This window comes from Botrytis porri (assembly GCF_014898465.1).
Source record: "Botrytis porri strain MUCL 3234 chromosome Unknown BPOR_010, whole genome shotgun sequence".
In the NCBI taxonomy this organism is placed as follows: domain Eukaryota; kingdom Fungi; phylum Ascomycota; class Leotiomycetes; order Helotiales; family Sclerotiniaceae; genus Botrytis; species Botrytis porri.
In genome coordinates this window covers 1-25,629 of record NW_024066084.1, presented here as the reverse complement: position 1 = coordinate 25,629, position 25,629 = coordinate 1, and the positions used below count along the sequence as shown (strand labels likewise).

General features: G+C 41.1%; 6 protein-coding genes across 6 annotated transcripts; 3 read left to right on the top strand and 3 right to left on the bottom strand.

Annotated features, from left to right (window-relative positions):
• Positions 1 to 359: 359 nt before the first annotated feature.
• EAF01_007504 (uncharacterized protein) lies at positions 360 to 2,658 on the top strand (the record flags this gene model as incomplete). The annotated part of the gene is made up of 2 exons (XM_038915759.1): positions 360 to 765; positions 821 to 2,658. 2 exons carry the CDS (start codon positions 360 to 362, stop codon positions 2,656 to 2,658), a joined length of 2,244 nt encoding a protein of 747 aa, XP_038768230.1.
• Positions 2,659 to 4,624: 1,966 nt separating this feature from the next.
• EAF01_007503 (uncharacterized protein) lies at positions 4,625 to 6,126 on the top strand (the record flags this gene model as incomplete). The annotated part of the gene is made up of 2 exons (XM_038915758.1): positions 4,625 to 5,189; positions 5,246 to 6,126. The coding sequence occupies 2 exons, from the start codon at positions 4,625 to 4,627 to the stop codon at positions 6,124 to 6,126; spliced, it is 1,446 nt and encodes a 481-aa protein (XP_038768229.1).
• Positions 6,127 to 8,804: 2,678 nt separating this feature from the next.
• EAF01_007502 (uncharacterized protein) lies at positions 8,805 to 9,767 on the bottom strand (the record flags this gene model as incomplete). The annotated part of the gene is made up of 1 exon (XM_038915757.1): positions 8,805 to 9,767. The coding sequence occupies one exon, from the start codon at positions 9,765 to 9,767 to the stop codon at positions 8,805 to 8,807; it is 963 nt and encodes a 320-aa protein (XP_038768228.1).
• Positions 9,768 to 11,261: 1,494 nt separating this feature from the next.
• EAF01_007501 (uncharacterized protein) lies at positions 11,262 to 12,532 on the bottom strand (the record flags this gene model as incomplete). The annotated part of the gene is made up of 2 exons (XM_038915756.1): positions 11,262 to 11,970; positions 12,045 to 12,532. 2 exons carry the CDS (start codon positions 12,530 to 12,532, stop codon positions 11,262 to 11,264), a joined length of 1,197 nt encoding a protein of 398 aa, XP_038768227.1.
• Positions 12,533 to 16,297: 3,765 nt separating this feature from the next.
• On the bottom strand, positions 16,298 to 18,112 carry EAF01_007500 (uncharacterized protein; the record flags this gene model as incomplete). The annotated part of the gene is made up of 3 exons (XM_038915755.1): positions 16,298 to 17,618; positions 17,669 to 17,864; positions 18,088 to 18,112. The coding sequence occupies 3 exons, from the start codon at positions 18,110 to 18,112 to the stop codon at positions 16,298 to 16,300; spliced, it is 1,542 nt and encodes a 513-aa protein (XP_038768226.1).
• A 4,168-nt stretch (positions 18,113 to 22,280) lies between these two features.
• Positions 22,281 to 25,629, top strand: EAF01_007499 (uncharacterized protein; the record flags this gene model as incomplete). The annotated part of the gene is made up of 2 exons (XM_038915754.1): positions 22,281 to 23,351; positions 23,407 to 25,629. Coding segments are annotated over 2 exons (3,294 nt in total), but the record flags the coding sequence as incomplete, so codon positions are not given.

Here is a 25,629-nt window from a genome sequence, read left to right as displayed (position 1 = left end):
ACTGGATCATCCTCTAGCATAAAGATTAAAAAATTATTTGCCACCACTAAAAGACACCAGCATGTAATATTCGTGAAAGCTCGGACTTGTTCTTAGCATATCGTCCAATGCTCAGCATTATTCACTTCTTGTAAACTAGATTGACACATGGCGTGACCCTTTCTCACTGGCTGTACTCTGTTTGAAGTCAAAATTTTCATATTGGTTCAAAGATTTGATCTGGCGGTACACTAGCCGCATACATTGAACGGGATACACAGAAACGATTTAAAGTCGAGACAGTAACGACGTATTCTTCACAAAAACAACAATATTTCGAGACTTTGTACATCAAAATCCAAGAATCGAGAAACTACAATATGTTGAACCCATTTGCGCGATCCAAGAACGATCTTCCATCGATGAATCGTCATAGCATCACTTCTTGGGCCCATGATATTATTGATGAACTTCAAAGAATCGGTATTTTGAATCCAGGCAACGAGAAGGCCGCAGATGATCTGTTTCGTGTGTACCAGAATGTCGTTCAATTCTATTCATGGGTGTCCACACGTCCAAGAGTTCATGCGAATCATACCCAACGTCCTATCCAGCAACCTTGGACACCAAATGATATTTTTACCTCGGCGCATAAAGTCTGGACCGATCTTGAGTGGGAATTAAGGCTAGAAAAAGATGGCACGTTTATTGATCAGATGATTGATCATCTTGGGTGGTTTTGGAACATCAAGAACAATTTAGTCAATCAAGCCCGCTATACCCGAGGTAAGTGCATATCTATTTTCCATTTAATCCACATACTAACGACAACTATCAACAGGTCTGCCTGTCCTTCCAGGCATGGAAACAATGGCAGAAGCGGCAAACTATGCTAGAATTGGCAACATCGATCGTGCAAATATAATGCAAATCCCAGAGACGAGAACCATGCCATTGGGTAGTCACTTTCCCCGTCCCATAGCGCCTACGAGCAGGAACAATCCGAGAATTATAGAACCTTTTCCCGCAGGATACAACACAAGACGAGGAAACTCAAGCAACAATATTATGCAGCCAAGTCGAACATATTCGTCCGGGATTCCATCTATACTGCAACCGAAGACGGGCCATCTGCAACTACCTAAATATTCTCAATCAGTTCAGGAGCAACCTCATTCTTCAATGCCAGTCACCCTATCAGTCAAAGGTAAGCAGCTGCCTAGCTTACACCCCGGTGTACAGTACCAACCACCCACTGCTCGTGATAAGCCATCGCGCAATATTTGCAACATGGCGAGTGATAAGTATAACGATGGTATAGAATATTCACAGGCCTCTCAAGTTCCTATGGGCTTCATTCTACCTGCACCACAGAGCCGAGATGACAGGTACCCGAATAGAGCTCAGGGATTTGGTGGTGGATCCAAATTTCCTATAGCTAGGATACCAGCTGTCGAGCCAGCTTTGAGTGGTCGAGACAACCATGGACAAAATTTGGCGACTTCTCATGAATTGGCACAATCTTACAGCGGTATAGCACGCACCAAGACCAAGAATCATTCCTCTGACACCAGGAACTTTGTCAGTACCACAGAAAACGATATAATTTTAATCTTAGATATGCCGTCACCGGAATCGATAACTACACCTGTCGAAAGCCTCAGGTCGAGAGATCAGGGCCGCCATTTGAGTTCTCCCGTCATGTCTCCTGAGGAAGAAATTCAAATCGAACGTTCTTCTTCGGCAAGAATACCTTTTGTACACAGCCGAGACACATTTGTGCACTCTAGCTTTCCGGTCACTTGGGCACCTATTAATAGTCCTAACAATCAACGCGAAGAATACTTTGCAGAAGCAAGTAAAGTCAGAAGCGAAGCTTCTCATCGAAGATCAGCCAAACAGGAGCGCGATATTACCGGAGGAAAAAATCAAAAAAGAGCCACTAATACTAGTAATGAGAAAGCCAATGTCAAGGAGAATAATCTGAGCATACCAAACAGAAACAAATCCACTTCTACGAATGGCAATCAGCGCAATAAGAAGGTTAACAATATCGGAAGAGACAAGGAGACTAGGTTCAGTTCTGTCAATCTGAAGCAAGACGAAAATGCAAATCGCTTTCAAAAATTCAATGCGAAAAGGTCCGAACCTATTAGCGATGCTCACAACAATATTCCGAACAGTCAAAACAAGAAGCCGAAGATTAGCAACAAGCCTGCAACTTCCTCAACAGATCATGCTTCTCCTTACACAAACTTCCTCAAACAGTACCGGGCAAGCAACCTTAATAGCTCTACAGGCTTGGGAGTGATTCAAAAGTCCGTCGAAGGTGAAATGGTAGGAAATAAAGCTGTTGGCGATGCGCAAATTGGCGACATAACTGGCGGTGAAAAGTCTGCGGGCGAGAAAGCTCTTGACGAAAGCTTCATCGCTAGCAAACCTATAGACCAATATTCTATCAACGAAGAGCCGGTTAGTGCCAAATCTATCATCGAGAAAACTATCAGCGAAGACTATTCTGGTGATAAACCGACGGCCGATGCACCGATTGTAGAGGACACTGTTAGCGAGGATGCTTCGGGAGATACACTCGCCTTGGACAAACCTGTAAATGATAAGCCACTTCCTGCGAAGGTCAACAAGTCCAGATCGCTCTATCGTCCTTTTAGCATAAGATAATCTCGGAGAGATATGTACTGGGCAGTCACTGTGCGCTTCTGGGATCGGAAGCCAGACGGGAAAAAAAGGGGCGGGTAGTCAAAGAAATCTAATGGGTTAGGTCAGGCAGTGTTATTATAGCGTCTATTGTCATCTATAAATGACGCGTGTATTGGTAGTCTGGCGGTTCGACCGGCGGATCCTTCTTAGGCATTCAAGTCAAGAAAATCCATCCGCTGGTTCTCATCCATTCAGAGGTTTTCACTCATTCGGAGGGTTTCATCCATTCAGAGGTTCCATTACTTCAGAGGATTTCATTATTTCAGAGCGAACTTATGTCCACAATTGTTTCTAGTTCTAGTTGTCAGTTTCCTACAATCAATTGGTAGCAGTAAAGTTTTCAAATGCTCTTGTGTGATACACAGAATCAATTGTACACATACATCGTGTCCGTGTGCATGAAATCAGAGAAACGTCCGGTCCGAAACTCAAGCACTTTAGCAAGGATTTCTAAAACTAACTGACTATTAGAAAAACTCTACCGACTACCCTAGGTGCTCGATAGCACTAACTCTGACACAGTTGAATTAACTATACAATATATCATGGTACATTTTAGTGCAGGTAATAGCTCTAGATAGCGGCTCAACCTCATGATCAATTTTAAATAATATATTATTGAAGTACAGTTCTTTTTATAAAGTCTCACATCTCTGACTTTGATAAAATCGTAAACTAGTTAGGTAAATTACCATGAATCCTCCTAAATTTTTGTAACCTCAACGATGTATTTTTCGAGAATTTCGACTACCGATAACTACACAGTCAACACTATCATAATAAATTTATTGAAATCGCAGATTAGATCATTATATTGAGATATTATTGATGCAATTTTTTTTAATTCATCTGTCTAATCGGATTTCTTGTTGTTGTCTCACTGTGTTAGGGTTATTGTAGGTCTGAGTTGGTGCTGGTGGTTGGCCATGGGGACAATTAGTTGTCAAGTAGTCCAGGCGGAGGCTTGATGACCCAATACCTTGAGTTCCCAAACCTTATTTGATTATTTCGAAAAGTGTCGGCCTCTATCTAGTTCGGATATTTGAAGTTTCTCTGACCTCAGAGTTGAATGGATTCCACTCATCTCAAATGTTGGTGGTTCTACTTTGATTATTCTAATTGATGCATGACAAGATTTCATTTATTCTAATCCCAGAAAAACAAACTGCCCTACAATCCGTAGACGTCTTCATAAGATCCGATAACCTTGCATCATCATGATTCTTTAACATGATCCTGGTCTTTGCTTGACCATGAGAATGCACACGATAACTTCGCTTAAATCACGGAAGATGATGTCATGTACACTTTGAGGTGGACATCATTCACAGTTATACTTCATTATTATGTATTAGACTACACCTTCTTAGACTTATTTCTTTCGTCATTGATATCTTGATAGATATTATTAGAGATCGATCCTAATTCATCTACCTTTATTCTTTTGTTTTATTTTGCTTCTATACGGCTGCCTCTGCATTGTTCTTTCTTCATTATTGGAGCTATGTTAAAATTAATCAAAGGTTCATAGAAGATTCTCAAATGTTGAAGAGCCGTAGTTCGATGGAAAGTATACGGCCATCAAGACAGTGACACGTATATTTTCATCACTTTTTAAGATCAAGTGTGTCGAATTAAGAGGCTAGATCTACAGTTCGGCACTGTAACTTACGGTAAAGTTATAGTACAGCTGATGTAGAGTGCTCTGAATGCTAATCCTGAACTTACGGCTCTGCACTGGGATTCCTCAATTTGCTCATAAGCGCCCAGTTTCTCCATCGTGAGTCTTTCTTTCTTACCATTCTCGACATAATAATCTCATCAATTACCTGAATAACTTACTTCTTCACTAAATTCATCAAGAAAATCAACATTTTCAACACAATACTTTATCCATTTAAATTCGAGCTTTATTATCGAAATCATCATGGCCAACGCAAACCACCAACCTGGCATGCCTAACGCAGCTACCCAACTAGAATTAGCGTTTAGAATATCCTTAAAACCAAATTGTCCTATTCATATTCGTGCCGATGAATTATGCGGTTCCTTTGACACGCCTCAAAAGCCACCCTTGTCTCGTAACCATGCCGTTGTAGAAATCGGAGTTATGGAGCGCCGAGGAATTTTCGCTTGGGTACGAGGAATCATCAATGAGCTTCAATCTTTTAATCTGCTTAGTGTCAACTTGGTTCCTGCACTTTGGGGACAACTATTCAAGATCGTCCAAAATCATGCTTTCTTCAAGCGTTGGATCTTCTCCCGCCCTAGACCTGGTCCAATGGGTTTCTTGACCTTCGTTCATGATCCGAGCCAAGAGCTAAATTTTACTGCAGAAGATGTTCTCGGTAGAGCTCAGATCATTTGGCAAGAAATTGAAGCCGATTTGAAGGGTGGAGAGCCTAACCAATTTATCAGCGAGATTTTCCATCAGGTGTACCACATCTGGCAATACAAATGCTGCATGAATAACATGTTGAGAGATATGAGAGGTATGTATCACTGAGCCATTGGTCTCCTTAGTAGTTATGACTGACTGAATTTTTAGGTCAACCACGCACGACGGATCGTGATGGCTTTCTAGAGCTTATGCGCTATAGATTACCACGACCACTGCCACCTGGTAATCAACCAGTTCAGGTTATCGCAGTGCCAGCTGCAGCTCTTCAGTCCGCTCATCAACTTGCTCCCCCTCAACAAAATCCCGTCGGTGCAGATACTAGTATTGTTGGTCATGCATCTATCATCGGAAATCCTGGTAACAACCCTACTCGTGGAGCTACAAATACTCGAACAGGTGCTAGACTAGCAACAGGTGTGTCTGTAGCTGCTAGAGGTTTAGATATTAGCAATGACCAATCAAGTGGGTCTGACAACACAAATTCTGCTTTTAACCAGCCTTATGCGCCCATGCCCGCCGCTGATCCTAACGCAGGCAGAATGGTCAGCACCCTCATGGTTTCAAGCCCGGCATTCGCCCACAGCCTACGCAGAGCAAATCGCATGGTATCTTCTGCCATGCCTAACGCTGTTCAAGCAGGTGGTCCTAACGCCGTTCAGACAAGTGGTGCTAACGCTGTTCAGGCAGGTAGCTCCAATGTCGCTGCTACTTCAGGTCCCCAGAATAACGGTCAACAACAAAATGGCAACACTCAAGGTAATATACAGCCGCGTCCAGGACCAGGCGCTACCATGGGACGATCTAGACCATCACAACCAAATCTCCGTCGCCGCCGGAACTCAACAATCACACAACGCCCACAACGCGTCCCAGTGCCCAGCTCTGCAAGTTCGGATAGCTCTGCCGCTGTTCCAGCAGTGACTCAAAAGCGACCTGCCACCGCTGATAGTAGCACTAGTTCTGCTGCAGGTCCTTCAAGACTCTCTGGCAAGAAGGTCAAGATGGAGAAACCTGATGCTGATCGTTAGTCTTGTCTTTCGTGACCAGGATGTTGAGATTCTATCGAGGAGAAAACTGAGATGCTTATGACTATTATAGGTGGAGGGTCGGGGACTTACTCTCTATCACATTAAGAGTAATTTATTTAGGACGTCCTTCATTCATGATAACAGTCAAAGAAGATAAATTACCCTTGGTGAAAGAAGGGGTGAGCAGGATAGAGAAAGATGCATGTAGGAATGATGATTGCTTTAACATCAGGTGTTTTATTGGAGGGGTTTTGCGGGAGTTTGCTCGATACTGGCTTTTTTTACCTCACCCATAAAGGCGTGTTGCTTTGTCTCTGTGAAAATTTATTGTTTATTTCTAAAATCCAGTCTAATAGCGTGAATATTGCTCTGTACATGTGAAGACATCGTCGACTGAATCATAGGCTATATCAGTAAGTCCCAATCACCTGGCTAACACTATGAATATTGTGAATATCCCATACAAGTTTTGTTTATCCATCCACAATCAGGCTCTCAGATGTTTCAAGCCAGATCAACAAATACGACAAAACTTATTAATGAGAATAAAATGACTTCCTTTTGCAATACATCCTCTCCTCTGTTCCATGACTACTAACATGCTCCAAACTGCATAACATATCTTCAGCACGTTCCAACTAAAGGCGAAAGAGAATATTAGAAACCTATATATAATTCACTGTCCAAAGCTCTTGCTCCACTCCAATACCCTTTAAAAAAGTGGAATGCCAAACAAAACGTGGAGTCAAGATAGTTGTCGCATAAGCTATCATCAGGCTTGACTCAAAGATAAACCAAGTCTCACAGAAGTTCGAAGGGAAAAAGAGCCTAAGTAAGAGCACTTGGAGTGATGTGCGACAGCTATCATCTCTGATACTAACGAGCTCGCCATGGATTAAGGTGTTAGCCATCACACTGCTCATCGTAGCTCCTGTTGTACATGCTTGCTCAATTGAAATATTTGTCATGTACATAGTAGAAGAGTGAATGTTCAAGTCTTTTAAACCTTTAATAAACAATAAGTAAAATCTTGCAACCTACAACTTTTGTGTACCTATGGTTGGATGACCTTTCCACGAAGTAAAAGAACCTGTGGTCGCGCACAATGTCGTCAAGTGAAGTTGCGAAAGACCACACAACACGAAGTGAGACCCACAAAAAAATTAAAAAACCTTCCAAAAAAAATCCGTAGAATGTCTCATGACAGCTATTATCTCTGATTCTAACAAGGTTTTGCTTCTCGGAGCGATGGCTTCAACCACCGAACCACCCACCGTGGATTTATGTTGGAGATAATTGCCTACTTAGAATACTTATCGTAGGTTTGGTAGCCGAGTGAATATTGGTACTAATACTATTTGGCGAGTTGTAAAAAAAAGTCATGTGAGCTTTGTATTTGGGACTCAGTCATCGCACACTATTTATTGCAAGTATGCGCGTTCATGCAAGGCCTTTCATTATTGAGCGACGGGAAGAGAATTATGTAGTGTTTCGAATGTACCATTTTTGATATCATACAGGTCATCTTGCCCTTGCTCTATCATTAGCCCTATCTACCAACGAGATCACCATGCATTGCATTGTTTTATCATATCAACAACAGGTATTTTTAGACCGGTCATGTTGCATCAAATACTTCAACATACATTCATTCATTTAGACAATCTAGGCACGTTCTTAGTTGACTTCGGTTTCTGGCCCTTTGTGAAATGTGCCGCACTCTTCCTTCAACGACAACTCAAAGAGAACTGCGTCAGGAATCAGGAGCCTAAGAGGTAAAAGCATGCTAAACGCCTTGTTTTACAGAAATAGATATCCACATGCAATAGAGAAAATATCATCCCGCAATTCAATCCCACCCTCACCCTTACTTTCGCCCTCACTCGCATCAAGCCCAAACTCGAAGATCTGCACATACATTTCAAAATTCTAACCGATGATTAATTTTTGATACCATTCTAAATTCTGAATATAAAGGAACAATGTTAGCTTACTTGCTCTGCAAAGATATCACACACCCGAGTCTACGCACGAATTCCGTGGACACCAATCAATCATTATCTAGAGATCGATCGGTGTGTTAGGGAGAGGTAGATGTACACATTTAAAGGGAAATGAGGGCCAGAGTACAGTGGGTTTGAATTTATGGAATGAAAGTAAAAGTTTCTTGAGCTTGTATTTACTTCTGGTGTACATGATTGATTACAAAAACGTTGGTTCATGAATGAGTCATTACATGATCTTGAATCTATCTCGGATCGCTTTCAATAGTCACCTTCATAGAGTGGCTAGGGGGATGAGTGAAACTTTCAGGAAAGGGAAGTTTTAGCTTGAGCGGGTGCGTGACATGGGGACTGGTGTGTGATTTTATGGCTATGTGGAACTGGTCCACGGGTAGTTGACGAAAGGCTTTGAGTTCTGATTGCTTCGTTCACCCGAAGTGTGGGAAGTGTGAAGAATTTTAATATCTAGAGCAAGGTGGAAGCTCAGGTTTTGGGATATACTGGTATTCAAGAAAGAAATTGGATATAGAGAACTCTTGATAGCTGACATTGTTTATTGATTTTTGTGGTACGGAAATATCTGAGTCTTGAATCCCCTCCTTCCCGGAGTTCTTTTCCAGAAGTCTAACTCGAAGAATACTCATTGACATCATCATATTATTAGTTATCCTAAAATCAAGCATTGGGGTCCACAAGCATATCACCTGGCCAGATAGGATAGACCTCATTAAGCTTCCCTTGCCCCGCACCATCCTGATAGATATTAATCGTCGCACTCCTATAGCCTGGGTTCCCATCCTCATCCAAAAATGCACAAAGAGTGAAATTTGACTTAGCATTCGTAACGCGACAAACTTCAAATTGCTTGTACGTGATAGGGTTATGTGCAATGACATAGTAATCGGTGATGAAATCTGGTGATTGAGATAAGATGTAAAATCCCTCGTATGTGCTTGCAGTATTGAAAAGAAGGTAATATTGTGAGGCGACTAAGCCGGTGGATGGATTGCCATCGATGTACGAGGATGTGCGGTCCTGGACAAAAGGCATGGTGGCGGTGATGGTGGGCCAGGCGTTGAGGGTTATACCTGGAGCTGTAGGTGTGGGGAAAATGGTTGAAGTTGGTGTTGGGATTACATTAGTTTGGGTTGGTGAGGGTTGAGCGGATTGTCCGGAGGGGTATACGATGGTATCGCCGGAGTAGATGGGATATATCTCGTTGACAAATGTCTCACTACCTCCATCAGATACTCCAGTGATATGGAGATACAACGTTTCTGTGGAGATTGGAGCTGTGCCAGCAGAGTCATAAAAATTGACGACAGTAAGGTTGGAGGTAGCGCCAGAAACCTTTCCAACAATAATCTTTTTGACCGTGGTTGACTCGACAGCTTCAACATAGTAGTCGGTAATGTAAGAACCGGAGGACTGAATATAAAAACCAAGATATGCAGCTGGAAAGTTGAGTAAAAGAGAAAGACGTTTTGGCAAAGAGTCAATTTCATCGTAAGTTGTTACATTCCCATCTACCGCGTAACTGCAGCATCCTTCTCCGTAGACGGTTTGTCTCCAGGCATTGAGGGTTTGCCCAAGAGCGGGTGTTGTGAGCAGTAAAATCGAAATTGCAGAGAACAACATATTTGAATTCAACTAAGAAAACCAAGTTATGAAAACGAAAGAAGACAAATCTTGAGATGACAGGTGATGTTTGCGATGGGTTCATCTTCTTAAATACTTGATGAAATTTTAGGCAACCTTGCTGCCCCTGCGCGACTAACAGCGACGCGAGTGAAATACCCATGACAGCGAACTTCGCATATGAAAATTGAATCTGTAGAGTGGGAGGATTAAGATACATCGAGATTTTTCAGCCCCGCTCCTTGCCGAGTACCAGATACGAGGTAGGTTAAGGCACAATTATGATTGTAGATATAAATCTTCTGCAACGGAGAAACGCAGTCCTTTCATTGACAAGGAACAGACACCGTAGGAAGTAACTCCGATGATCCGAAGTTTTGTGGTGTAGATGTGAGGTTATGGATTATACTCTGACCGGATGTACATTAGGGGTAGAACAATGGTGCGATGCCTGATGGTACAATGACCTATCGCAATGGTCCACCATACATACGTAAATGTCAATTGATTGCGAAGGATTCAGTAGAACAATAAGAGACAATTCAAGAGGCCCGAGGTTGAAGAGATCTGCAAGGCACGAAATGAAAGAGGCGCAAATTACAGAGTATGTAGGTCCGCGGCGGGGCTGACAAAGCAGGTCAACTCCGCCAATCATGAGAGCCCATCATTCGGAACCATATCCATTATCAGAACGACCAGCCATCCTCGCCATCTTGATGAAAATCCGATTCAATGGTTGCATATGGCATGATACTACGTGAACTTATGGTTATTCCCACTGCCACGGTGTCTCCATGATTACCCGAAGCTATTGTCAGAAATGGTGGGTCGACCGAGCAACAGCGACGAATCTAAGGTTGATATGAAAAATGGATTTACTTTAAAGCTGCCATGGCCTTTCCTCTTAAGATCAAAGTCTTCTGTTGTGGGTTCATTGCTCATAAGGATTGTTTCGGTAAGAGAACTTTGATCCCTTTTATCCTAATGTCTATGATCCAGGAGGCATTGATGCAAACCCCTAAAACTACTTTTCAATGCCTCATCAAAACTAAACAACTGGACGTTTCCTTGACAAAACATCAAGCTCTCCAGTCCTTTCATTGCTTTCGTAGAGATTGAGTATTCCAAACCCTCTCTACGCTCTCTGTTGCCCTTCAATTTGTCCATGTCTCAAAGCCCAGCCAACTTTAGCTCTTTCCAGCAATCTTTGGTATCTTCCATTTCTCTTTATGCCCCAACGCCCAACGAGATATTAAATTCTCCTCAACGGTCTTTCGTAATTAATACCTTTCGCATACCCCAGAAACGACCAAACATGATACTGCCCCTTGAGTTCCCCAATGTATTGACCAAACCACAGACCCATTGAACCTCTTTAAGCCATCAGCTCAACGTTGACTTATGATGCAAGATATCCCAAGAACTACGCCCCAAACCTAACATCATCATGCCAAAATAGTTACAACAATAACATAACCCAACAGAGACTTGAAATCAGTCATCTCGACTACGCCAACCGGTAGTACCGACCATATCATTACATGGTTCATTCGTGACATAGTCGCTCTGTCGAACATCTCTCTCGGGGGACAATTTCTTTCTCTCAGGCTTTACTTGCGGTAGCAATGCAGGTCTGGGATGCGTCTTCTCTCTGATCAACCTTTCCTTCTGTGCCTGGTACACATTCCTCAAAGCGGTGGTTGCATTATTTTTAGCCCCAAGAAAAGCGGCAAGCATACATAGCTCATTGAGCTCGTCATTGGAGGATATGCGCTCACTGAAGTCATTCTTTCTTAAAAACATAACCCACGACTTAGTATGCTTCCACAATTTCTCTCTTGGCCAGCTATCAATCTGTTTTAAATCGCCCAAGGAATGATAATGCTGTGCGGTACGCCCATAGGATGAAGCGATCAGATCGGTGATATATACGAGTTTGGTTTGACGAATGCATCTCTTTCGGTTCGATGTGTACGCGGGGTCGTACAAGCAAGCATCATTAGGGTCGGTGAATTTGCCGATATCTTTCGCACCGAATGCCGAGCGGATGAAAGGACAAGCTTTAAGTAAGACATCTTCAGGAATTCTGATGCGATCTGGAAAATGATTCTGCGTAAGATATGGCCGATCATCTGTTTCGTGGCTTTCCATGAAGAAGACATCTCTTTCTTTTAGAGGCAGTTGAACCGGAACGTTACTGCTGCTGAACTCAAGTGTCAGTTCTTTTCCGTAGATTTCTGTGTTAAGCTTCTGAACCACAAGTTATGGTAGACTTACCCTGGAATAAATTCAATGCGCATAGCTTTCTCCTTTTCCGGATCCCGAAGACTGTGGCAAAAGTCTATTCCCTCTCCCAGAAGCGCATTTTCGTTGAAAAGCTCCACAAGAGCAGTTGTAAGTTTCGTAGATCCAGTATTCTTCGGATGAGGTCTTTTACCTGGCTTAGAATTGTCTTTTGAAGCCAATTCTCTAAGTACAGGTACTATGCCATGTCCACATAAAAACCCATGCAGCGTTTGCTGGACAATTCCGTCGCAAGGAACTATTCCGGTTTCGACAATTCTCTGCATCTGTGGTAGGAACATTAGACATATTTTATAGACATCTCCATCTTCGGGCTTAGGGATTGTTCGTGGTGGTAATGGTGGAGGTGAGGAATTTCTCGTTCTTTGCGCCTTCTTTTTACCAGTTTTCTCCCTCCGCGCATCCTTTGTATCCTTACCTTTTATGTCTTTATCTTTTACCTCCGTGTTCTTTTCCACCATTTCTATGTAGATATTGTTGATAGAGGACTCCAATAATATGTTGGCGCGTGTTTCGCAATTTTCGGAAAGCAAAGGTTGGGGATTAAAATCGAAATTTGAAAAGTTTTGTTTGTATCCAGGATTTTACACGCTACAAAGGAAGCGAGATCATTGGACCCCCCTATCTCGTCTGATCTTTTCAAGCATAGAAGTTCACTTCGGTTTCTCAAATTAGTCACGGCGCGTAAAGACACATTCCAGATATCTTATCTCACCCCTCATATTCCCAATTTGATTGGAAGAATAGGTTGGTTCAACTCAGCGATGAGGCAGGAAATATAAATCCATATTTTAAAAGGATTGTTAGATTCGAGCGTGGTCAAGGAGAAATTCGGATAAGGAAGAAGTAGGCTTGAAGGTATCTGAGAGAGCTTTTCTACACCTTTCAATTTGATACTCTATATTAATTAAAGACTCAATTTGTAAACATACCGTAATTATTCTACTCGTACAAGGACAAGACAAGGTAGGACACATGTATGATCTGAGAAGGCAGATAGAGTTGAGGATAGGAAATACAAAGAGAGGATGTTTGGTAGAATGATATAGAAGAGGCTCGGTAGAAGAGACTTATGAGTATAGTCAAGGCAGTAGCTAGCCACAGAGGTGGTTCTGACTGTTATTTTCATCCACTATCGTCAGTAATAGCATTTGAATTGTTATACATGGAACTAAACCCATGCGAAGATTAAGCGCTCTATATTTCGGACCTATAGAAGAAGAAGACCCCCGTGTACATAATGACGAGAGTATGACGCTAACTGGCTGTATATTTACATATTGTCTAAATAGATATATTATAGACCGTCTTATTACCTACGTGGTATCCACGCGGAGAAATTAGGCCAATATCGTGTGACTAAATTCAGCAAAACGAAGCCTTTATATTTTGCTCTCGTCTTAGAAACGAGCTGGATGACACATCGCATCAAGACCCTTGCGTTGTCTAGACGGTACAGCAGTGACTTATACAATCTGCTGTATTTCAGATCAATGTCATTCAAGATTGTTGCTCTCTCCGATTCTCTCGGTATTTGCTTTCATCGACTTTGTAACATCAAAATACATTTTAAAGTATCTCGAGGCAGTTTCCCTCTATTCAAAATCTCGCTCTAAACCTCCAAATCGAGATTGTAGATTCTTAGTCTTGGCTAGTTCCTGTCTTAAGAACTTCATTATTAAATCTATAGTACTAATCAACTACTAAATCGGATACCCTACTTTCGGACCACTTCTGTTTTGAGCCACTCTTTATCATTAAAAATCTCAAAAAATGAAATTTTTAACTTTCTTATTTATGGATAGAATTTGTTGAAAATTTGTATATATATAATTCAGATTGTTTTGAATCTAATCTGAAAATTTTAGATTTTTAGGATTTTTTTGTATTAAAATCTAAAACTTTAAAATATCGATTTTTTAATTTATATAAAAATCATATACAAATTTAGAACTTTTATAAAATCTTTAATAATTGTTTTAATAATTATTATTAAAAGAAAACTATATATTTTTTTGAAAGTTTTAAGTTTAAATTTATATAGAAATTCAAAAAAAAATTAAAAAAATTAACAGATATAGAGATATAGTATACAGTGAGTTTAGAGTAGTATAAATAATCCCTGTAATTTTGAGGGTATTCTTTTAAATATTTATTTACAAGAAGTTTTTTATTTATTTTTTAATCTTTTAAAGTAAATATACTATAAACTTACAATAAAACTTTTTAGTTTATTTTTAGCAATTTTTATTAAAAAGTTATTAAAGGTTTTATAAAAGTTTTAAATTTGTATGTAATTCTCATACAAATTTAAAAATCGATATTTTGAAGCTCTAGATTTCAATACGAAAAAATCTTAAAAATTTAAAAATTTCAGATTAGATTCAAAACGATCTGAACTATATATATATAAATTTTCAATAAATTCTATTTATAAATAAGAAAGTTAAAAATTCCATTTTTGGTGTAAAAAGTGGCCCAAAAGGGGGGTGGCCCGAAAGTAGGGTACCCGACTTAGCTCAAAAGAAAGGTGACTCGAAAATAGGGTGGTCGACTTAGGGGGTACACTCGATTTCATAACTAGCTTTCAAAACGTCATTTCATGGTCTCACAACCTTTTAGTTGAAATTAATTAATTATAAAGTCCTTACTTTATCAATATAGCTTCAAAATCAAAAATTCCTATATCGAATAAAAGCTATCATTTCATTGAATCAATCTTTTAAATTTGAATTGATTTGAAATAATACAAATAAAATAATAATAATTTTAAAATAATATAATATTTTGAAGCTTTTCATTACTAACTTTCAAAAAAATCCTTTAATTTTTAGATTTTCATTCTCAAATTTTTATTTCAAACAACATAATTCTAGATTAATTGAAAATTAAGTATATTGTTAGGGTTGTAGTGTGAAAGAAGGACGAAGTTCTTATTATACTATGTAGAAGCTATTTATATGTACCTAGGTACTCTGGTGCGCTAGTATTAGCGTATCATATATAATAAATTTAATTATTATTTATTATAAAATATTATTTTTATTGAAATTAATACTAGATTAATAAAGTTATTATAGAATAAATAATAAAAATATAATATTTATATGTTTTTGATGAGGTATAGAAAAGTCATGTTTTTAAAGCTAGTTATGAAATCGGATATAAAAGTCGACTCTTGTAAACAACCTTCTAGTTCCTCATCAAGAAAAGCGGTTGTTTCTGTTCAAAAGATATCGCTGAATTGAAAGAAATTGTAATAATTCAATAATAATAAATTGAAGATTTCATTCTAGGAATCAAATAAATTACCTACAAAAAAAATAACGGGATAAACACTTTTCGAGAACAATTGCTTTCCCGATTAGGAATTAAGAGGCCGCTTATAAGAGCCGACTATTAGTAGGTGTACAAACTAACAGGCAGGACAATACAAACAACCAACATGTGAATATATCTTGATAACTATATCTATTCATATATCTTAGAATATCCTACAATCCTTCATTCGCAATGGAACAATTAGAATATGGAATTTGATATCAAACAAGCACAGAATCAATTTATTGGAAATCGAGAAGTCTCCTGTCACGCCATGCACTCACTAGTGGTCCTCTCAATTCTGCTGCCCTCTCATCTCCCTCCCTCGCCTCTCAACCCCGGAATATCCACTCCAATCCACCTCTCTTCCACAAATTCTCTTTGCCACCCTTTCCTCTCTCGCTCTTCCCCGTCTTTCCTCATCCTCCTACCCTCTCCCATCTTTCTCTTGGTAATCCTAAACTCCGAGACTCTAGAAGCTCGGAGGTATACATACAAACTCCCGAGGATTAGACATATATGCAACTCCTCCTTTCACATTCCCATTTTTCGAAAGAGAGAGAAAAGAGAGAGGAACGAGTCTTGACGTGCATATAAAAGTCAATAGATATAAAGGGACGCTGTAATCATTTCATTAATCATCGACCTATAATTTACTAGGCGCCCCTCCGCCTCCCCTCCGCCTCCCCTCCGCTCATACTAAACTACACCCAAGTTTTCCCAGCCATTAACTTTTAGTATCGATCGTTCTGTGCCATACATGCCGATTCGTATACTTTCATATCATATCATATCCTTTCAATTCATTACATTGCCCATTAACCACTTTTCCATTTTTGACCTCATTTTCATTTTCCCAACCCCCCTCATCATCATCATCATCATGATAACTACCCAGCTCCCCCTCACAGCAAATACCTATAATCCGGGCTCAAATCTCCCAACTCCATCTTCTCATACTCTGTGAGTCCCAAATCCCTAGGTCTCCTCTCTCTCTGACGATTCTCAAACATAACCGCCATGAAATAAAGCAAACACGACATCGCGCTCAAACACAAAAAGCCGAGACAAATTCCATATCCCATTCTGTACTCCGGGGCATCTTTTGCAAGGAACGCATAGGTAGCGATAATTCCTCCTATATTACCGAATCCGACTTGCCAGGCCGTGCCTACGCTACGACGGTGATGACCGCCAAGATTCATGTTGAACCAACAGACAATAACCGGCATGGCGGAGTAAGCACCCATAGCTACGAGGAACAGTGCGGCGTATTGAAGTTTTGTATTGTCGTGAACGGTGAGAAGGATAGCGAAACCTGTGATTGCTACGCAAATCGGCGCGATGGTGAATGCGAATCGATGACGTGTAAAATCCGACGCGAAAGCAATGCACATAGCGAATGCGAATGCGCACGCCCATGGAGGTACACTGTGGAGTTGTGTTTGGATTGGGGAGTAACCATAGGTGGAGATGATACCGGGGGCGAAAAATGCGTATCCGTAGGCTGGGATGATCATGCCGAAATACATGAAGCCTCCTAGAATGACTTTGTAGTCTTTGAAGACCCTGCATGCATCTTTGAAAGTGATTTTACGTTCTGCCGCGCTTCTTCCCTGGTCTACTTGGAGACGGGCTTTTACGTATGCTCTTTCGTCTGGAGTGAGCCATTTTGCATCTTCTGGAAATGAAGGAATGAGGAAGAAGAAGGATAGAGCGACCACGCAGGTAAGGACTCCTTCAATGATAAAAATCCAACGCCAACCAGAATATCCTCTTAATCCGTCCATTTTTCCAATGCCAGAAGCAAGAAGACCTCCAAATGCACCAGCTAACGTGGTACTACTGAAGAAGAACGAGTAGCGACGTTGGGCTTCGGATCGTTTGTACCACATACCAATGAGGTAGAAACAACCTGGAAACATACCGGCTTCGAATAGACCGAGGAAGAAGCGAGTTGCGAGGAGACCGGAGAAATTCTGTACGAGTCCTTGACAAATGCTTACCAGACCAAAAAGAAACATGAGCGATGAAAGCCAAATGTTTGGATTCAGACGCTTCATGAGGATATTTGATGGAATCTCGAAGAAGACATATGGGACGAAGAAAATCGTCAAGGCGGTGTTATATTGCGTGCCGGTTAATTTCAAATCTGTTGAGAGTTTGAATGATTTGGCATTGGCAATATTGACTCTGTCCAAAAAGGCCAAAAGATACAAGATACATCTATTATACAGTCAGAACGGATTTTGGCATATATAAGATACTCTACTTACAAAAATGGGATCACACGTAAATCGATTTTTCGCATAAGTTTGGCCTCCGTTGTATGCGGGGGACAAACCACGTGCAATTCATCGAATTCTGGTTGAGCCTCCGCAGATGGAATATCTGGTACATAGCTATTATTTCCCTTATAGGCGGCTTCTTGATCCTCCGATAATGAAGGTTGAGGGGAAGATCCCATTTCTTCTGGATCGAGTTAGATTTATCTTGGAAAACGTAAAATTCTGGGGTTGGGCTGAGCTGAGCTGAAATGTTGTATTGTATCCACGGTAGATCACTTGATCAATCAGATATCCAGACAAAAATCTCGACATTGAGTCCGTAAACTATACTGAAGCTCTGAAGCCATTGTGATAGAATAACAATGGTGATGATATAAATGGTTAGCAAAGAACAAGTTAGTACTCACTATTTTTTGATCCAAAGAAACCCATTTTGATACTCCTTTTCCTCGACTACCGCCGAAAGGCCACACTCGATTGACAAGACACCTTTATATCACCCCAGAAGGCAAAAACGTAACGGTGAAAGATGAGTAAGAGTAAGAAGCACAAGAGAACAATCGAAAAAGAATATCTCAAGAGATATTGAGCTGCTTTTCAATCAACCAAAAGCAAAGCTTACCGTGCGTGCATACTCCGGACTCAGGATACTTTATTCAACTAGTGATTGATCGGACACCTACTGCAGAAGCGGACAAGGGATGAGGTTATTCATCCCCGCAATTAAATTCGGAGGCACATTGAATCAATTGGGACCGAGGAAGAGTCATCTTTCTTTTGATTCGCGAGAATGTTTTTTGTGATTTGTCGTGTTGCCATTCACTGTTTTACTATATCCATACGCCCATACCATATGACTCGGGTAATGGGTAACGGGTGATAAGTTGTAGCTTGTCTTGTACTCGTACAATTACCTGGGATGCCTTTTGCTTCTGTACGTCAGCATTTTAAATGTCTTTCATAAGCTCTCAGTAGCAGAAACCAGGGGAAACTCTCCGTTGAAGTAAGATTTGAAAATGGTGTAACTCTTGCTCATGCCCGCGCTTCCTAACTAGAAACCATTGAAAATCTTCACCGAGTGTTGTACAAATACAAAAGGAGGATAAGTAGCTAACATGGGGATCTTCCTTCGAAGTTGGAGATCCATAGTCCAAGGAATTCCGACTGGGTATCTTGACGTTGTGACTCTTGAAAACAGTGGATTGGGTGGAGAATTCTAATATTTAAAGTGTTTGCGGGGGAGCTTAGCATGTTCCCCAAAACCGGTATCGGAGGAGTTCTTCCCTTATTCTACGAAGTACAGGCTTTCCTGCTTGTTTGTATTACGCAGCATGGTTTGGAATGCGTCTGGATCTTGAGCTCGGATATATAAAAATTGGAGTCATCCATTTTTGGGTGAGGGAGAGGGTGATGGAGAGGGTGATGGAGAGGGTGAGGGATGAGGGTGAGGGAGTGGGATGAGGGTGAGGGAGTGGGATGAGGGTGAGGGATGAGGAATTGATAATGATCTGAAGAAATGTGGATAGGAGAGTTTTCTACGGGTGTAATGTAGTAGATCCGAAGTGCTGCTGATGAGTACGAGACCATTACCTATGTAGGTAGGCAAGTAAACATTTGCCTCTTGCATTACATCAAGGTTGTTTTCAAATCCATCTAGCCTTGTCTCCAAGTTGGCGAGCTTCCCAGCAAGGTAATTGTTGGAGAAACCTTGTCTACACCGTAGAGGAAAGTTCAAGAATTGTTCGACGCTGCTTTTGATTTGAATCTCGCCAGAACTGATTAGACTCGGAATGTGACTCGGGGAGCAGCATGTACTATTGGAAAAGAGTCAGCATATCGATACCGTATTGTGGATTCAGAGTTGACCTAGTGAACTAAGTGGCACACCGTGGACGAAAAAACTAGCACACCCAAAATATACTATATCTTCAAAACTCTTTTTCAAATGAAATTAAAGATATAATTTGATTTATTATTCGATTATAAAAGAATAGTATAGTTATTCACAAGAGCTGATTTTGACGAGTTTAGTAACCTTATACTAGTTTTTCCGTCCACAGTGTGAGTAAAGTTAAGGTCATCATCTCCAAGCGAGTAAAGACGGAATACTCGGAAATCCCGTATCACAAGCCTCATTCACGAGGCTATCAATGCTAAGTAAGGTATCTCTTCCACCAGTTCTTCTTTCGTAGCCAACCAGTCTTCTGAACAGGTGACCTATGAAAAAAGTCTTGAGAGGAGGTTGAGAAGGTCGAACGCGCAAACAAACGCGTCGTGGATTGAATTTTTTCAACTCTTCTTTTCTTTTGGTGTTAAGTGTATCGACAACAACATATCCAAAGAATGATAGCTATATCTCCATTTTCTCATCGGGAAAGTTAATTGAATATTTTTGCACTTACCTAAGTATTCCATCTTTTCCTTCATCTCACAAACCTTCTTTTTCCAACTCAACGTGTACTTGGCTTGAATCTAGGTCGTAGCACTTCGTCACATTCTTGGTTCTGATATATCCCAAAAGCCGATTTGTTCTTCCGTATCTTGGGTAGGATGCCCAGGTCGGTCGGTCCGTAGGTAGGTAGGTAGGTAGGTAGGTATTGACGCGTTGGATGAATGTATGTACGCAAGTATATACGCAAGTATCTTCTTGAATATGATTCATGAATTCATACTTGTTGCAGGTACATCACGAGGATCTATACATATCAAATATCCGAAAGACTTGATCGAGGAAACAATTATTTCCCAGTCAGTCACAACCATCACTAGGATTTTCGAGAAATAGATCAATCAAGATAGCAAGCGGACACACAAACGAACAACCCTCCATCTTTCGTAAGTCTTACACCTTATCAATACCCTCCTTTTTCTCGATTCAATGGTGGTAGTGGGTGGCTCTAAAATTCTTGGTTTGAGTCGTTCGCCTCGTACTCTGACTTGATTCACTAATAATTGTAGTGTTGACCACGAGGAACCATCTCATTTCATATTCTCCCATCAGGTGATTCTTGGACAAATTTACCCCTTCATCTTCAATATCGGTTGTTGGATATATTTTCCTATTCACATATGGACCGAAAGGTATGTTATTACTGTTCGGTTGATATCCTCACTCATTCTGCTCGTACAGAGAGAGTACCCATCTTATGAAGCATTTGATTTTGAGAGTCTTTCTCCGGATTAATAAACCTTGAAACCTTGGTTACGAAACAATACGACACAACACACCACACCACACCACAACGCAACATCAAAATCATAATCATGATCAATTTTTAGGATATACCTACACATACACATCCACATCCACCCATACATCCATTTCAATCCCTCAACCGCCTGTTGTGATAGCTAACCGCCCACCTCATGGTATAGTAGATTACCTATCCCGTACACCCCCAAGGAAGAGCAAACAAATCTACTACTTTTACCCCGTCAAAGGGTAACCTTTTCTTCGACATACCAAAACCTTGTTAAACAACCTCTAACGTGGGAGAAAACACCGGCCGGAATTGACCACTGGCAAAGCCCTTCGATAATCCAAATGTTCCATTCGAATTGAAAGAATTACATGTTTAAATGATTCTTATGATTGAAAATCATTCAAGGATTTATTTAATATTACTATTTTTTCAATTTTTCTTATTGATTGATTTATTATAGAATTTATTAGAAGGATTAACTTTGGCTTCTCTTTCCTCCTACAAATAGACAACTTGAAGCAAAGACAGCAAAGACGATTTCACGACTCATTTGAAAACGGGGAATCAAATCCTTTCTCCTCCCTCTTCTCTTCCCCTTTCAGCTCGATCTTCGATTCGAATCCATGAATCAATCTTTCTTGAGATTGTAATCATCTGTTTTTGGTTTATCCTCCCAACGACATTCATTACAATAGTAAAGACTTTCGAAAGACATAGACTCGGATATCGATGAGCTTGCCTTGTCTGTACAGTCTATCCCTCCATCGCTCCATCAGTCAGTTAGTTAGTTAGTTAGTTAGTCAGTCAGTCAGTCAGTCAATCCATCAGTCAGTCAATCCATCAGTCAGTCAATCCATCAGTCAGTCGAACATTTTGGAAGAGTGGTGGCACCGAGGCTGAGGATCGGAGGATCGGTCAAGAAAGGAAAGGGAAAAAAAAAGGTTTCGGGCTAAAATCACTGGGCAGTCGAAAATTGAACAACTACGACCACAACCAATTTTAGCTCCAGACTTTCAATACGGTGGTCCTTAAGAATCTCATCTCACAATTCCCCCAACTTCAATTCCTCCCACATCTTCAAAAGAATTCGAGAAACCATACAACAACCATACAACATCACCATCCACCACGACAAACCACACATCGGCGAAATCACGCTTTCCTTTCAAATAATCACACCTGTCGTCTCTAAAACTCATTTGATTTCCAGTAAATATAATCATCCTTCAGCAGAAATCATTGTACGGATCCGGGAAATCTTTGGATGAACATTACACATTGACATTGATTACGGGTGGGGAAAAAGCGATTCGACATCTTCAACACCATCGATTCAATTTCACCCATACCTACTGCATGAACCGTCTGTTGTAACGAAGTACACACTCAATCATAACATGAGTGTCCCTTCTATATCATCTCTCCCATCGGGCGATACGGATATCGATCTCGAAGCTGCCTTCAAAGAGTCGCTCGGTATCGCTCGAGAGGTTGTCAAGGGAGTGTTATTACAGTCTCTTCGTGTTTCGTTCGAAGGTCACAATATTAGTTTCCCAGCTCAGCAAATACTTTCTGGTGACGAGACATATAATACACTTCTTACCATGCGAGATTTAGAATCACCCACAGGCTTGATGATAGACAATAATGTTATTCAGCTTCCATATTCGGGAAATATCATTAGTTCAACTTCTCAATTGTCCGCGATGGGTGGTCAAATGAATCAAATGGCCTTCTCACCCTTGACTACGAGCAATCTCAACTCTCATATTCGTCCTGGAAATTCAATACAACAACAGCCGTTCAGTAATTCCAATTATCGACCACAATCTTCCTTTAATGTCACTCAAAGTCAAACCGAACTTCCACAGCTTTCCAATTTATTACGAGCAGTGAACACAAACAACTACACTCAACAACAAACTTTCCCCTCCAGCAATAATTCGTATTCACTCTCTTCGAATCAACCTTTACGTCCTCAACTGCAGCACCATAACCCTGCGATCAAGTACCCCCAAAATATGGATGACCTCTTCTCCCGATCGGATTCAGTCCTTGCCTCGCAAATCCCTTCAAATCGAAGCAACTTTCAACAGCAGATGATTGCTCGATTACAAAAAGATTCTCGAACTTTCGCAAATCAATCCTATTCGAGCTACGGTGGACAAGGGCCCATTCCCAACCTAGAAAGATCGAGTTCGAGCAGTTCAGCTTTGTCCAGTTCATCTTTACCAACTCTGGCTCCAGCGCAAAAACCTCCACAAACTGAAAACCTACTGGTTGTAGAATCTCGATCGAGTACGCAAAGTCGGTCAGAAACACCCATGGACTTAGAAATGACTAAAGGTACCAATCCGAGGAAGCGCAAGGTACAAACAGAAGAGCAGAAGGCCGCTGCGAAGAAGGCAAGGCTATTGAAGATTGCTGGAAAGGCGGAGAATGCTGAAAAGACAAATAAACTGGAGGTAGTAAGTGTGCCCACTCACTTATACATGTGGCAATAGATCTAACTGTTGTGTGAAGGTAAAGAAGAAAGAACTTGAAATACCAGCCGACGTTGTAATCCGCATTCTCGAGTTTTGCCCTCCTATCTTTCTCCGAAAAGCTCGAACTATCTGCCGCAGCTGGCACAAATGGGTTAAAGAATTGAAATCTATCCATATCAATTGCCGCAGAGAAAACTATGGTTACAATTTGCCTGACGAAATTCCAGGCCTATCTGCAATGCAGTATGTTGATCTTCTAGGAGGAAAAGGTTGCATGGAACCTGGTTGCAAAAACAAAGATGCTAGCAGAACTCACTGGGCTTGGAAAAAGAGGTGGTGTCTCAACTGTTGGAAGGGAAAGATCGAGAGAGAAGATCGTATCCAGAAACATCGACAACTCCAGTATTCCCTGCCTGTCATTGACAGACTGTTAGCGTGCATTCCAGTTAGCATGTACGATTCTTTTGGTAAACCTCACGATTACGTCGAAGAAGGGGACCCTGGAGCAATTCAAACGTCGACGCACCGACTGTACAAATACTACTTGATTGCCGACGTCGAAAACATCATAAAGGAATATGAAGCACTCACACCCGATCCATATCGTGAGGATCCTACCCATAATGATGCGCAGAAAGCCACCGCCCGCCAGATTTGGGAGGAGAAAATGGAGAAGTTGGAAGAAGTTCGTGATGCCTTTTTCGAAGCAAAGAAGGCCGAGAACGCCAAGGTCATGCAACTCGTTTTACAAATCGAAGCAGCAGTCCGTGAGAAGAGAGCCAAAGGTCGCAAGCCGAATGATGCTAATCGCGAAAGCCGGAGAACCCTCTTCCTCACATTTGCGAAGCGTGATCTCCCAGATATTCCAGAGGACTTTATCATTAACACCAAGCCATTCAAAGCAGCCGTTCGAATTTTCAGAGATGGTGGCTCGGAACGAGGTTGGAGAGCTTTGAAGCCGAAGATTCAAGAAGTCTACCAGCAAGAGCAATCGAGAAGGAATGATCAACAAGCCATCGTTCCCGCAAAAGACGTACCAAGCCGGGGTAATATAGACGAAGACTTTCAAATGACTGGGCAAGATCTCGGAAACTTTGAGCAAGCTAACGATGTCCTTCGACAAATTGGCAATCAAGGTCTGCAACAAAACACACAGCAAACTCAACTGGCAAGATATCAAATCCCAACACCAATCACTAGTAATCGGTCGTCTCTTGCAATGATCCATGCTGGTTCGTTTGATTCTGGCAAGGGCGCCGTGGCTACAGCTTTACGACCATTGAACAATCCGACAATGACATTTCCAGGTGGTCTGCCGCTCCCCAATGACTCTTTACTCAACACTTCTCATAACAATAGCGGTTCTTCTGTCAGTTCATTGAGCAACATTTCTCACAACAATGGCTTTTCTACCAGCTCATTGGCACGTCTCTCTGAAATCAACAATGGCTCTTTAATGGGTTTAACGAACATGCCTTCTCGCAGCAATAACGGTTTTCCTGCTAGCTCAATGAACTCTCTTGCTCAAAATCACAATTCCATGATATCATCCAACAACGCTTATGGAAACAACGGGCTTCCTGCCAGTACAATGTCAATTCTATCTCAGAATAATAATAACATGGGTTCATCGAGCACTACCTCCCGCAATATCTCAATGACTCCTCTTCCCCAAAACGGTAACAACTCTTTCATGGGTTTATCAAACAGTGGTTCCTACAGTGCAAATAACAACATGACCAATTCCATGACCTCTCGATCTCAAAACATGAACAACTCCTCCATGGGTCAGTTGGGTAATAATTCTCGCATCGCTCACAACAATAATGGCGATCTTATGAAAAGTGCTTCTTACAGCAATAACAACTTTTCTACCAATTCCATGGCCTCTAGGTCTCAAAGCATGAATGGCGCCAACATTAGTTCACCAGAAGACTTTTTCAAGATGAAACCTTATGCAAATTCAAACCAGATGTCTCAGAGCAATAATGTCTCTTCTGACATCTCTCCCAGCGACTTCTCTGGCCACTCTAATTACAACAATGCAGTTAGTTCCGGCACTTCGAATCATCTTACCCAATGCAATAATGTTTCGTCGCTCTTGCCTCCTCCTCACTTAGGTTACGCCTCTCAAAATAATGTCGCTTCTTCTGCCAATCCATCGAACCAAGTTTACCAGAACAATGGCACCTCATCCAATTCCTCAAACCCTGGATCATCTTCAACTTCACGAAGCGCCATGGCTATTTCCTCAATCATT